Below are 13,465 nucleotides of genomic sequence, written 5' to 3'. Positions count from 1 at the left end.
GGAGACAGGACTGTTAAACATAATGAGAGACAGACATTATTGAAAAAAAAAAATCTCAGGCAAGATAATTTAAGCCAGAAGCGGCTTCATTTCTCTCTTTGAAATCTTCAACTATTTGGCACTTATGAAGAAAGGCAAAGGAATTGAAAGGCTTTGCTATGTGAAGAAACAGTATTTTTCATTTTTCCACCAATGAGTCTGTCATATTCTGTAAGAAATGTGCCTGTAATCCACATAGTTTGCTGTCAGGTAATATAAGAATTCCCTACGTCTCCCTGTATTTACATAAGGGGGCCTTTCAAGGAGCTCAGAGGGCTGCACAGACATAAACTATGCATGTACAACCAGCATAATTGAAAGCAGCCGGCCAGGCAGGTTCTTGGGAAGCATTAGCAGCATATGGGCTTGTTGAAGAATCAGTTAAAGTTACTGGACAAAGCTGGGTTCCACTACAGCAGAAGAAAACCAACACAAATATAAGATAATCAAACAAGGTCTTCACAAAGAAATAAAGGATTCCAGGTTTTTTGAAAGATCAGTCACCAGTAACAGGAAGGCAAGTGATCTATTTTAGGTCATTTTTCCACTCCTGTTGCTAACTTTATTTGCTGGATTGAGAATGGAATGGGATACATTTTGGCTGGCTGGTAAAGAGATATTCATTCCCCATTCACAAGGCAAATCTAATTCATCTAATTCAAATATCCTTAAGGTGGTGTGATTGAACATTAAGACTTAATGGCACCAAACAAAAACAAAAACAAAACCTAAATTTGTCTCTGCCGAAGTCAAATGAGTGAAATTTTTGCAGCTATTTTTCTTCTGCCTAAGGGGAAAATTTTATACAGAAGCCCATTGCTAAATGATAGAGCTCCTGCTTAATCTTTAAACTAATTTTAAGCACCAAATTGCATAAAAATAAATAAATGGAAAATCCCTGAAGGATGGAATTCATAAATCATTTAGGCACGTGGACAAGTAAATATAAGGCTACAATCAAATAGAAGTATATTTTAAAAAATAAAATGAAAAAAAAAAATCTTAGAGATCTTTCCTTTATGACTAAGAAAAGGAAAGCCCAGAGAAGCTGAGTCTTACCCATGGTCACCATGTTTGTGGCAGAGCTGGGACAGAAGCCAGGATTTGGACTTCTGTCTAGTGCCAGATTCAGCTGTCTCTAGCTTTCTTGGTGCACTTGTCCTCTAGCCAAAAATCTGGAAAATATTCTTTGTAAGTTTTCTTTTAAAACTATCCTTTAAAAAAAACTTATTTTAAAGTAAAATTAAGAGAAAATCAAATATTCTCTAAAGTACTCACAATAGATCTCCACTGAGAATTCTCTTCGACGTTTCTTCGACTCACAAGTCACGAAGCACAAATAAGAGTAGTCATTCTCCAAATTAACAGGATTCGTGACCAGCGTAGATCTGTTCCCTTCGTTTATCACCTTCCCATTCAGCGGCCTGTCCATGAGAGCTGCCCACGAGAAAGCTGGGGACTCACAGTGTGTTGTGCTGCAAGTCATTGAAATGGAGTCACCAAGCTGAGCAATAATTTTGGAGGCAGGGGACGTCTCAATTTTAAAAGCTTGAGCTGTGAAGGCAAAAAGAGAAAAACAAACTTAACCACTGCTTATTCAGTATTCCTCTCCCTCTTCTCTGTTCTAATATAACACTCAGAATACCATCCGGCTGGTCTCTTTCCTAAACTGCTTCAAACCAACGCAGGGCAGCATTGGAGTCACTGCCAAAAGGTGTTGAAATCATCTTCACATAGGAGAACTCTCACTTCTGACCGTGATGCCCATTAATCGGAGTTGTTTTGTGACTAGCTAAGTTCGAGCTCATATCAACTACTGGAAACTACAGAGATAGAACTTACTAGAGATAGAATCCAATTACTCATCTGACTTTGGAGAAAAGGTACCCAGAAAACATCAGCTTGCAGCTCCAGCTGTGACAGGACAGTGGTGTATAGCAATGTTCAATAGCACATTAAAAGTTAGGTTCCACTAGGTTTTCCCACCGTTTAAAAACCCTAGTGCCTTTCTTCACTACCAGAGCAAAACTGACTAAAGCCAAAATCAGGGTAAAATAGAATGCTAGCATTTGGAGCAGATCAAGGAGCAGAACTTACAAGCTGCAAACACCATCCAAAGTATACTTGAGGCTGCAAAGATCACGACCATCTTCCTAGGCATTTTAAGTCGCTGTTGTGATGAGGAAATAACGGTCCCCAAACCCTTCTTTCTGTCCCCCTGAAAGTGGCTGGGAAGAGTCTTGAGCTCCTGGAGCCAGGGAGGTTCAGTGAGGAATGAGATAGAAAGTCTGCTCTTTATAAAGGGTCTTGTTGCAGAGGCTCAGAGGCGGAGGGAGGGAAATCCCTTCAAGGGGAAACTCGGAGCAGAGCCAGAAAAAAAGTTTAGCTGACACCCAGCCAAGTCCAATATTAACCCCTTCCGTTGCTCTCAGTGCTGAAACTCCTCTCTCTGCCCCCAGAAAAATAAAGCACTTCCAAGGCTATAAAATTAAAACCTTTCCTGATTTTCACTCCAAAAGGATGTTTTTGCAAGGAAGATCTAAAGTTATGCTTGTCACAGAACGAGGCTTTCTGACTCCAATAGGGGAAGAGAGATAGAGGGAGGGAGGGAGGGAGGGAGGGAGAAACAGTAAATTACTCTAGTTTTTGAGGTGTCTAAACAAGCACTATGCCATGTGAACCAATTATTCTCCATGATGAAAATACATTAGCAATTCTAAAATAGAGACTAAATTTTCTCTTGCAAGAAAAAGGAAAAGAGCTTTTCTTTTGATGAGATTTTTTTTAAAGGGAGACAGCATAACTGCTAAGTTTTATACTTTTATTCACAAAAATAGTTCTTTTGACCACAAACAGCAACTTTCTGAAATGATATTCTTGAGTAGAAAGTGGAGGAATGCTACCAAAACAGGAGAAATAATTTTCCTCTTTTGTTTTAGAAAAGTTACCAACTCTTTGGGTTCAGTTACTAGAAAATTGGAATTCTTTTGCAGATTTAAATGCAAATGAATGAAATTCATCTGAAGTAGTAAATCTCTTAGACTGTGAGACTTAACCACAAACACAGTGAAAACATGAAAAATAATTTGTTTTTGTTATATGGGAGATGATGACAATTTTATGCTTGTTTTCCCCTCCAGTGAGATACCTTTTTGAAGGATATTTTAAAATGTCTGTTTTTGCCCTGCCCATACCCAAGTCTTTGCAAAACGCTTGCCCATCAAAAAGAAACCGGAAGAGCCACTTCCTTGTATTGTACACGTGCAGGTCTTCCTCCTCCACTGGACCATCAGTTCCTACCATGGTCCCAGACCAGTTCGTGTTCATCGTTGTATCTCCCTCTGCCTTCCTAGTAGCTCATGCGTGGTTTTTATCCCCCCAAAAGGGCAATAACAAATATTATAAATTGAAATCTGGGGAAGAAACTTCCAAAATGCTAACAATAAAATGTAAATACTAAGTGAGAAAAATACTGGATTCTACAAGAAAATCCCAAAGCTTATAGACTCACAGATATGTGTGTAATAAACAGTCCTGTGCTCCATGAGTGAAGAAGGCCAGTAGCTGAGGTTCAGAACTGATAACTGTTCCCACATGGCTGGAGAGGCTCCTGGACCTCTACTTGGCTACTAATGAGGCTCCCACGGAGGGACAAGGACAGAAAAAGAGCGGAAGAAGCTACCGTCGGGCTGTGATGGTGTATAACTGTGGCTTCACCTACCAAATAGCTGAGCATCAGAGTGTGGCTTCAGGCAAAATTAGCCAGTGAACAAGCAATCTCGAGGTCCTTTACAATGCTCCCACCATGGGAGAAGACTATCCGACCCATCTGTGTTCACTGCTTAACACAGAGGAGATCTAAAGGGGAGTACAGGGCTTGAGCGCATCTCTCTGAGGTGTAAAGACAAAGGTGACCAATGGGATCCCAAATGAGGTCACTAAGAACAAGTCATAGCAAATGACTTCCATTCTGAGCTTGGATATGATTCCAAGCTTGGAACAATGGAATCTAATCTATTGGATTAGTTCATAGTGGTTTCGACAATATATTGGATAAAGTCCCTCATGATACCTTTGAGTTGGATGCCATTTGCCGTCCCACCTGCTCCTCCCAGGCTGAACTGACTGCGCTCTCCTCTGTGACCTCTACACGAGAGCATGCTGGCAGTGCAGCACCTGTCATGCTGCGTTTACCCGTTAACATGTATCTCTTTCCTAACTTACAGACTCAGGTAACCACTTGAGTCGTTCCATCATAGTTTTGCATCATAGCTTCCAGCCCAGAATAAGATATTCATTAAAATTTGCAGAATGAATGAGTGAGTAGAATTTCAAGTGTAAGGTCAAAAGATTGGGACTAACCTACCTGGACAGAGCGTGGCTGTGTTTCGCCTTTGAACTCGTTCAGTTCAACATTTTTATCAGTAACACAGGAGGCATCATTATCTAATTTATTCATGATAAGAGACTGAGAAAGATAGTCAGCCTTAGAGATGACAGAATCAAGATAAGAGGGATCTCAAAAGACATAATAATGGTCCAGATGATGAAGTGAAACTTAATGAGAATGCGTTAAAGTCCAGCATCTAAATGTAAAACATCAAAGGCTTGAGTAAAATACGGAAGAGATTTGACTTGATGGCAATGCATAGAAAGACCCTCTGATGGTTTTAGTGAATCATAAAGTGAAGACAAGCCAACATTGCCATGAAAACCCAAAAGAGATGTTAAGCCTAAGGTGCACTTGTAGTATTCAACCTTCCAATCACCTGAGGCCATGGTCTTCAGGACCAGACTGGGAGCAGAGGTGTCTGATTCAGGGTGCTATTCCTTATGGGAGAGACTGACAAAATAGAGGGTGTCCAGAGGAAAGTGATAAGGATGGTAGATGGCTCCAAAATCCCTGACCTGGTAGGGGCTATTGAAAGAACAGGATGTTTAGTTTGGATAAGAGACACCTATGACGCCATGTAATAACTGAACGACTGGTGTGCAGAGAGAGGAATGTAATTGCTGCTCTGTGTTATACCAAATGCTAAAAGTAGGACTTACTGGTAGATAGTTACTAGATTATTCCTAGATTATTAACTCTAGGAATGCCAGGAATGTGTGCATCCAGTTCACCACAAGAGCCTCAACACTTAACACAGTGACCAGTAGGTAGTAGGGGCTCAGTAAACCACTACTGAATAAATAAATAACTGAGAGAGAGCTTGACTCAGATCCCAGCAGTCCTGAATTCAAATGCAGCTACTCCATCTAGGAATTGCAAAACCTTGCACAAGCATAGGCAGCCTCTCTGGGCTTGTCTACACATGCTCAAGTAGGGATAATACTGTCATTTCTAGTGATCCACATGGCTTTTGTGACTATCAAATTGAAAGTGATCATGGGAAATCTCTTTAAATAAGAATAGCAAATTTCTGTATAAATGGCATGTAATAAGATGCAACCATATTAAGTTCATTGTGAAGAAGGGCATTCCAGTTATTAAATCTTTTCAACAGTGGAATAGGTGACCTTATGAATTCACCAACTCTTAGTCACTGGATATTGTCAACCAAGGTTGGATGACACCTCCTAAAAATATGGTAGAGGTCAAGCTTTGCCTTATATGAGATGTCCAACTGGATGGTCATTAAGGTTCCTTCCAATGTTAAGATTTTGTTATTGTGGGTGGTGTTATCCACCCTTTCTAGCCTAACTTCACCAGTCCCCTCATTGTCCCCTTCAAAATTCTACACATTCTGATGCTGCTCTGGTTGGAACTGGAAAAGTTTCAGGCATGCTTCTTTCAGCCTGTTTAATAACCAACACGTTTGTGGCAACTCCAGCTCTCTTAGAACTTGCAAATAATCGACTTGTTCTGGCCCTCCTGGAGCAAAAGTTCCCAGCTGTTTCTTGAGGGACCTCACGCATTTGAGGCAAGTGATGTTCCCAGTAGTAACAGTGCCTCATTATGGTGGCCAGTCTCACCAGGGTGAGAGGAAGAGCAACTTCTTTTTTGGAGGGCATGTCAGAATGTGGTAGGGAAAGTGACAGAGCCCTGGGGTAGATTCTACAACATCAGTTCCTCCCCACTTTGAGAATTACCACTCTGGATAGATTCAAAAAATCTATGACTATGACTCCATTTGCCCCTATGTAATAGAAATCTTTCACAGCAACTTAACTAATGTGAGATCTAAGGGTCTGCAGTTCAAGGCTGGTTCAACTACTTGATGAAAACATCGAGAACCAATATTGATTCTGGTCTCTGGTTTTGTCATCCATGGCATGTCGTTAACCCTTGTGATGCTAAGACGGCTGCCTCATCTCCAAACATTACATCTGCATTTCAGGCAGAAAAACCAAGAAAAAGTGAAGGGAGAAAGGACAAAGCCAGTGGAAATTATCTCCTTGTAAAAAGCTTTCCACGAAGTCCCAGGTAGTGACTCGACTTATATCTCAAATGGGAGGTTGCATATTTTAACTGAATATATTGTTGCCCCCAAATAAATCAGGATTCTGTTTATAAGAAGAAGAGAATGATGATAAGTAGGCAATTAACAGAGTCTGTCACAATTTACTAATTCAGTTCAAGTCATAAAATGTTTATTGAGAAACAACTATACAGGTGCTGTGTTGACCCTGGGAATATATGAATGAAGCTGAAGGCAGTTCCTCTGTCAGAATGAAGAATAGCTGGATGGTATCAGTAAAGAATTTCCACATAATTGTGACTCAGAAGAAAAGGCCACTTGTTTCTGTCTTGCCAGAAAATAAAATGCATTTTAGCAAGCTGATATCAGTTTGAAATTTTTTGGAAAGCAAACTATAGGAAGGATCAATGGTTAAAATCCTACTTCACCATTTATTGTGACTTTCTGGAATTTTGAGAATAATGTTACTCATCCTTCATTATGAGTAAAAATGATTACTTAATAAAGCACATACACCTGGTAAGAGTGACTTACTGAATTTTTAATCTGGCACTAAATTGCTACACAAAATAATAACAGGAAGACCGTTGATATGAAAATTATTTCTTTTTTTCTCTTTTGTAGATGTATTTCACAGAATTTGGAATTTAATCATTTATGTTCTGACTCTCCCAGCTATTAAGTTCGGCACTTCACATGGACAAAGTTGTCTCTGTGTGCATTGCAGTCCTGCTCTTTGGGATGGCTCTCCCCTGCTCTCTGCTAATCCCCACCTCTGGCCTTCTTAAAAAACACTTCGCCTTGAAACTGTTCCATTACTTACTATTTCCAGCATGGGCTTTACTCCCTCAGCAGATTTGAACTCTTTGGGTATGAAGCCTTTCCTGTTTCTACTGGTCAGGTGGGCTGATGCTCTGTCTGCCCCAGGGCCTGTGACGTGATATGAAATCAACAAGCACGTGCCTTGTGAGCTGCCGGGCGCTGTCCCACCAACAGGTAACCACTGAGGCAATCGTTCAGGGCCTCCTTCTGGTATTAACGACGCTTTGCATTTGTGTAAGCTGCTCAGCTAAAGCGTTTTCCAAAATGCCTTAAGGTTATCACCTGTGAGCCTCACAACACCCCTAGGAAAGAGGTAAGGTGGCTGTTTTTATCTCCACAGCGTTCATCAGGAAAGTGAGGCTCAGCGAAGTTTAGTTGAGCAAGATCACACGGACAGTGAGCTGTGGCTTCTTACGCCCAGCTGACTACGTGGTACATTCCGCCAAGTCATCTCCACTTCAGTGGTTCTGGGAGAGGTGCACCTTCCCATAGATGTTGTTACTTAGAGGACCCAGAAGCCCGTGCCATGAAAGAAAATCACTATCAACCAAAATGTGTTAGATCTATTAATAAATTGCTTATTTCATTTGGCAATGATCTTATGATTTACAATGGCCAGAGTTTTGCGTAGAAAACAATAAAAAAATTTTTTCTACCATTTGACTAGAGCATATTTTCCTCCAAAGCATAATACCTTTAGAAATCTCCCTTTAAAATGTGATAATTATTAAAATTTATGTGCTAAATTAAAATTCCAATATTCATAAAAAACACATAAGGTTTTTTGTAACCTAGGCCCATTTTAAGAACTGTAGCTCAGCACTGCACGGAACTGTTTAGAAAGACATTTTGACATTTGCAGGACCCCATGAAGGAAAAAGAAGCAGTCAAGGGTAAGAACACCTGGGTTCTTGCCTCAGTTCTATAAATAAAAATATAATCTAGGGCAAGAGTCTTCACTTCTAGAGTCCAAGTTTTTTCATCGGCAAAGAAGAAGAGGGCAAGATAGATGGTCTGCAAAGTCATTCTCTTCCATCATTGTGATTTCTGAGCTAACAGCAAGTAGCTAAAGAACTGGAGGCAAATTGGCCCAATACCTGCTCTTCCAGGCGTTATGACTCTAAGCAAACCAACACAGGTCCTCTTGCAAGGCACATATTCCTCTGCAGGAACTTCATGGAACTCCTATTGCATATATTTTTTTTAAAAGCATGCTATTGCTTTTTATGCTTTAGACCGACTTTCTGCTGTTGGCTGAGGCTCTTGTACTTACTCTGTTCGTCCCAATATTTCTATTTGAGCCCCTGGACATGAACATGTCTATTTCCCCTCCACAGCTAAGGCTGGTGACAAAATGAGTATTTATTGAGTGCCTCCTGTGAGCCAAGCACTGTCCTAGGAATACAGGAATTTCTGTAAAGAACTCTAGTTGAATGTTTCAAAAATATTAAATATTTTCAAACTCACTGGAGAATCCAGAATAAATACTACCTGGGGGTCTGTGCTCTGTGTTTTTCTCCCCCACTTGGACTTGTGAGACCTGAGTATTATGCTGCCCTGACAGCATACTTCTTCCAAGTGCAATAATACAAGCTGTGCCTTTTTTGGACTTCTGTTGGTCTGTTTCATTTCCTTTATATACATATGATTTTTAAGCATCCAATTGTAAACACTACTCTAATCAGGAATACAGAGCTCAGGAAGACAGCAGTGACAAAGCAAGCTATCTCTGCCTTCATGGAGTTTACCTTTCAGTGGAGCTAAACAAAGATGTATAAATAGCAAATAGACTTGCAGAGGGAAGGCAAGTCAATGAGTTGAAAAAAGTAAGGAGGAAGTGGTCAGAAAATGGGACTCAATATCAAAATTTCAGTTAGGAATATTATAGGTGATGACAAGTTTTAGAGAATGACTATGAGAAGGAATGACTAAGGTTTGGTAGAGGCCATGATTATTATAAGCAAAGAGGTCAAGGAATTCAAAGGCCAGGTCCATGAGGATATTCAGGTTACTAAGAATAAAAGGTAGGAGTGGTGGAGAGGAAGAGATTGAAACAGGTGTCAAGATAATTAACAAAGTAGGGTCACCAGAAGGTATCAGGAAGTTAAAGAAGACGGACTTTGGGCAGTAGTGATGAGGAAAAATGTTTTGGAATTGGCAATGAGAAAAAGGAAGATCCCGAATCTAAACTCCAGTCTCAGTGGCTTATGGGGGGTCACTGTCTGACAGGACTCCAGTGGCAAGAGTGTTATCAAACCAAGCCAGTCTTCCATGGGAATAAAACGATGAAGGAACGGCTTAGTGAAGATAGAGGTTATCAGAGATTTTGCAGATAACTAATCTTAAATTCTAGACAGCATAATGAAAGAATTGGCATTGAGTAAGAAATGTAGACAGAGTTATTGATAACGAGTTCAGAAGCTTGGACTTGTGAAGAAGGACGTAAGGAAAGACAGGATTCATCAAGAAAAAAACACCATATCCTGACAAGCTAAAATGTCCCAATTAGTCTTGCCATCTCATCCAATTTAGGCATCATATATTCAAAGGTTAATTGGATTAAAGAAAGGTTTTTATAAAGATATCTCACATTTGTAAAGTGCTTTATAATTTTTAAAAATCTTTAATATATTTTATCTCTCATGAGCCTCCTAATGATCCTAAGAAGTACTCAGGGTATTTTTATCTCCATCAGATGGAAGAAGAAATTGAGGATCAGAGAGGTTAACTAATCTCCTTGAAAGCACACAGCTAGGTAATAGGAAAACTGGGACTAGAAGCAAAGTTTTCTTATCCCGTGGCGAGTGCCCCTTCTGCTCTAGCAGTGCCTACTTTCAAAACAGTCTCAGTTCAGCTCAACCCCAGACCTTTTTTTGTTTTCCTACAACGGTGGCTCTCCAGGAAAGCCTTGCAGATAAACTTAAGCATGACTTTTTCCTAGGATGTGGTATCGCGTCAGATGCAAACTATTTTTATCCTTTTTCCTTCTGATTTCACAAAAAACCAACTTTCCATTTCCAAATCGCACTTAAAAGTTCACCTCCCTGCTACACAAATATATTTGTAAGAAGTAACATTGTGAAGTAAACCAATTGAATTCAAAAATTCCCTCTGTGTTTTTGTTGGCTCAGAACATAAGCTATGGAAATTCCAAAACTGCCATATAAAAAATGAGAAAAACTGGTCTGTGATTTGCCACATTATAGCTAAAACAGGACTTAAGGAGAATATCCTGTTCTTGAAGCCTTTGTGCCAGGATAAATAAGGTAAATACTAAGTGACTAAAATGTTTAAAAGGGAAATTATAACAAAAATTGCAATGTCCTTATGGAGATTCAAAATATTTTCTATAAATTTTCTAAGCAGGTTTTTAAGAATCCCAAAGGGTAATAAATAAATAGGGTGACATGTTAAATGTAAAAATGAATGTAGACAATTTTGACCTAAATGATTTCTCACTTGAGGGATTCAGGCACCTAAGAATCAGTGGGTTCTGTTAATTCCTCTACACTGAGATGGAGGCCATCATTGCTCCAGATGACAATAATCTTCTCAAGCCAAGTGACACTGGGCAACATGACATTTTCATGCCTCTCAGGATTCTGCAGGAGCAGTGACGGGGTTGACATTTTATTTTCTTCTTGGGCATGTTCTTAAGTTTTTTCAAGGAGCTGCTACAGCACTCTTTTTTTTTTTAGATTAGCAAACTGGACAAAATTTCGAAGTAATTGTGCTGTGTAACTCATCTTCAGAGCAGTGAATCCAGAAAGACTACTGTGCAGGTGTGTTGGACAAAAGCCTCAAGACCATGAAGAGAGATGTTTGTGTTAGAAGAGATCTGAGAATCATTTGCCCAGTGGTTCTCAACCACAGAATGGTGATCTGGTATACAAGCTGCTTTTTGGAAATTATTTGTTTTTAAAAAATAGATTAGATTGCAGATAATTCCTATTCCGGTCACCAGGATTACTCACTTGAATTCTGAAATACTCTCCTGATTGGGAGTAAAGCGGTGGAGTTACAGCCAGCTTCCTGTGAATTGCTCATAACCCTCAGTCTATCTTATCTACTGTGTGGTAAGATAACAGACATTAATTATTACAGTTCTTGCAGTTAGGAAAAAAAGTCTGCCGTCACACTTGTTCTGCATCTTTGCAAAACATTTTTGGGTTTCTCCTAGATCTGGGTTTGTGAAAGTGAAAACCATCCATCCTATATTGTGGTGGAGAAAACTTTGAGTCCCTCTGTTGCAGCCCAACCCCATCCAGTGTAAATGCAGCAATCAGGGACCATCAGGAGTCACCGGGAGCAGCAGCAGGGCTGGGACTGGAACTCCGATCCTGAGAGCTCTTTCCACTAATCTCTGGTGACACCAGAATATCTGCCTTTAGGGTTGATTACACATAAAAATAAAATAATTTTTGAGTAGTCCCATTGACTATCAGCAAGGAAAAGGCATGCATGAACATTTTGAGGAAAAGGACCTGAAAATAATTCTTTAAGGATCAGACATACAAGATGATAATAAATGTACAGGATGTAGCATTTGATTTTCTGTAGAAAAGATTAATGTCTAAAACATTTCAAAAAGTAATATCCTGTAGGCACAATGTATTCTTTCTCTGTGGCACTTAATAAACGTGTCGTCTTATTCATTCCCACATTATCCCTGGGAGGGAGGCCCATTTTACAGAATGTAAACAGTAAAGAGTGTTTCATGGGTTTCCAGGATGATACAGTTGGCGGCAGGATAGAAACTGCAAATCCTGGTTCCATCACTTCCTTTTTGAGCGACCTCAGGGAAGTTACCTCTCTAGGTCTTGGTTTTCCCATCTATAAAATAGGGATAAAAATAATACACATCCAGTAGAATTGTCTTCAGGGTTACATGGGGTCATGCAAACAGCGTTAACAGCATATTTTATGATACACAGAAAATACTCAATAAATATCAGCTACTCTAGAAAGAAAGGGAGAAAAAAAGGAGAGTATATTGGAACTCTGATTTGTGATCTGTTTCTACTGGATTCTACTGGAAACTGATGAAGCACCATCCAAAATACACCAATCTTTTTATAATTTTTGGCTAATTATGTGAACTAGACTGTCTATAGTTTTGAGGAAGAATGGGGAAATTGAGTGACTGTATGTGAGTTTGCCCTATTCTCCGTTTTCTCTCTCTCTCTCTCTCTCTCTCTCTCTCTCTCTCTCTGTGTGTGTGTGTGTGTGTGTGTGTGTGTGTGTGTGTGTGTGTGTGTGTCTGTGTGTCTGTGTGTGTGTGTGCGTGCGTGCTGGTTATTACTGGAAAACAGACTCTTCTGGAATCTGAGATAGAAGGTCACAATGTCATCTCAAAGGTTGCCCGTCACATACTGTATGTAACCCGGGCGCACAGTTGACCTGGGGAGGGTCAGATCACTGCCTCAACACCAGGCAAAATATGCCCTATAGCAGTGGTTCTCCAAGTGTGGGCCCCAGCCAGTAGCAATAGCATCACCTGAAAACTTGTTAGAAATACAGGTTTTCAGACCTTGATCCAGATCTCCTGAATCAGCAACTCTGGGGATGGAACCCAGCAATCTGTGTAATTGGGGTGCTGCTAAAGTGTGAAAATCACTTTTCTCCAAAGAGTCCTCCCCAAGGAAATCCCCTTTTCTCATAGGTTATGGAACCAAAGGGACCAGAAACACATTCCTGTGGCCCAACCTGCTTCTTAGCACAGTGCCTCCATATGTGTTAGTCATTTCACTCCAGAGAAGATTAAATCATGGAAAGAAATGTGAAGATGAAATAAACATTATTTGATGTACTTGATCCAAAAAATTTAAAAAGGAGAGAAATCAGAAGCATAAATTCTAACTTCCCATTGTAGTTTGCTTTTTCCTCTAGGTTTAATAGCTTAACAATTACAAACTGGACAAGATCTTGGCATTTGTCTAATCCAGCTAAAGCCCAGAAAAGCCATCATGTTCCCAAATACGTAAGGCTGTTTACAGCAGAAAACACAGTTACAATCCAAGCCTCTGGCCTAAAATTAGCTCACTGCTTTTCCAGTGGACTAATATACTGGGCTACTTTTTCAAAAGTAAAAATGTCATGGCAATTGAGGGAGAATTTTTTTTTGTAAAATTCTAATCTGGCTTAGCACTAATGCCAGTTTCCTAATGCTTGTCTTACAGGCT

At 39.9% G+C, this 13,465-nt stretch overlaps 1 protein-coding gene across 2 annotated transcripts in view; it reads right to left on the bottom strand.

The window, feature by feature from the left end:
* Positions 1-13,465, bottom strand: part of VCAM1 (vascular cell adhesion molecule 1) — a 70,623-nt gene that overhangs the window by 16,040 nt on the left and 41,118 nt on the right. The window contains exons 1-2 of one of the 2 annotated variants that reach the window (XM_010950452.3): positions 2,137-2,362; positions 1,318-1,593 (exon numbers count right to left, since the gene is read on the bottom strand). In XM_010950452.3, coding sequence (XP_010948754.2) covers positions 1,318-1,593; positions 2,137-2,200 — 340 coding nt within the window. In that variant the 5' untranslated portion in view covers positions 2,201-2,362. Of the gene's footprint in view, positions 1-1,317; positions 1,594-2,136; positions 2,363-13,465 lie in introns of those variants that run through there. The other variant, XM_045513260.2, reaches the window with a different exon arrangement.

The sequence above is a fragment of the Camelus bactrianus genome, chromosome 9 (assembly GCF_048773025.1).
Source record: "Camelus bactrianus isolate YW-2024 breed Bactrian camel chromosome 9, ASM4877302v1, whole genome shotgun sequence".
Lineage (NCBI taxonomy): Eukaryota > Metazoa > Chordata > Mammalia > Artiodactyla > Camelidae > Camelus > Camelus bactrianus.
This window is presented reverse-complemented; position numbering and strand designations above follow the sequence as displayed.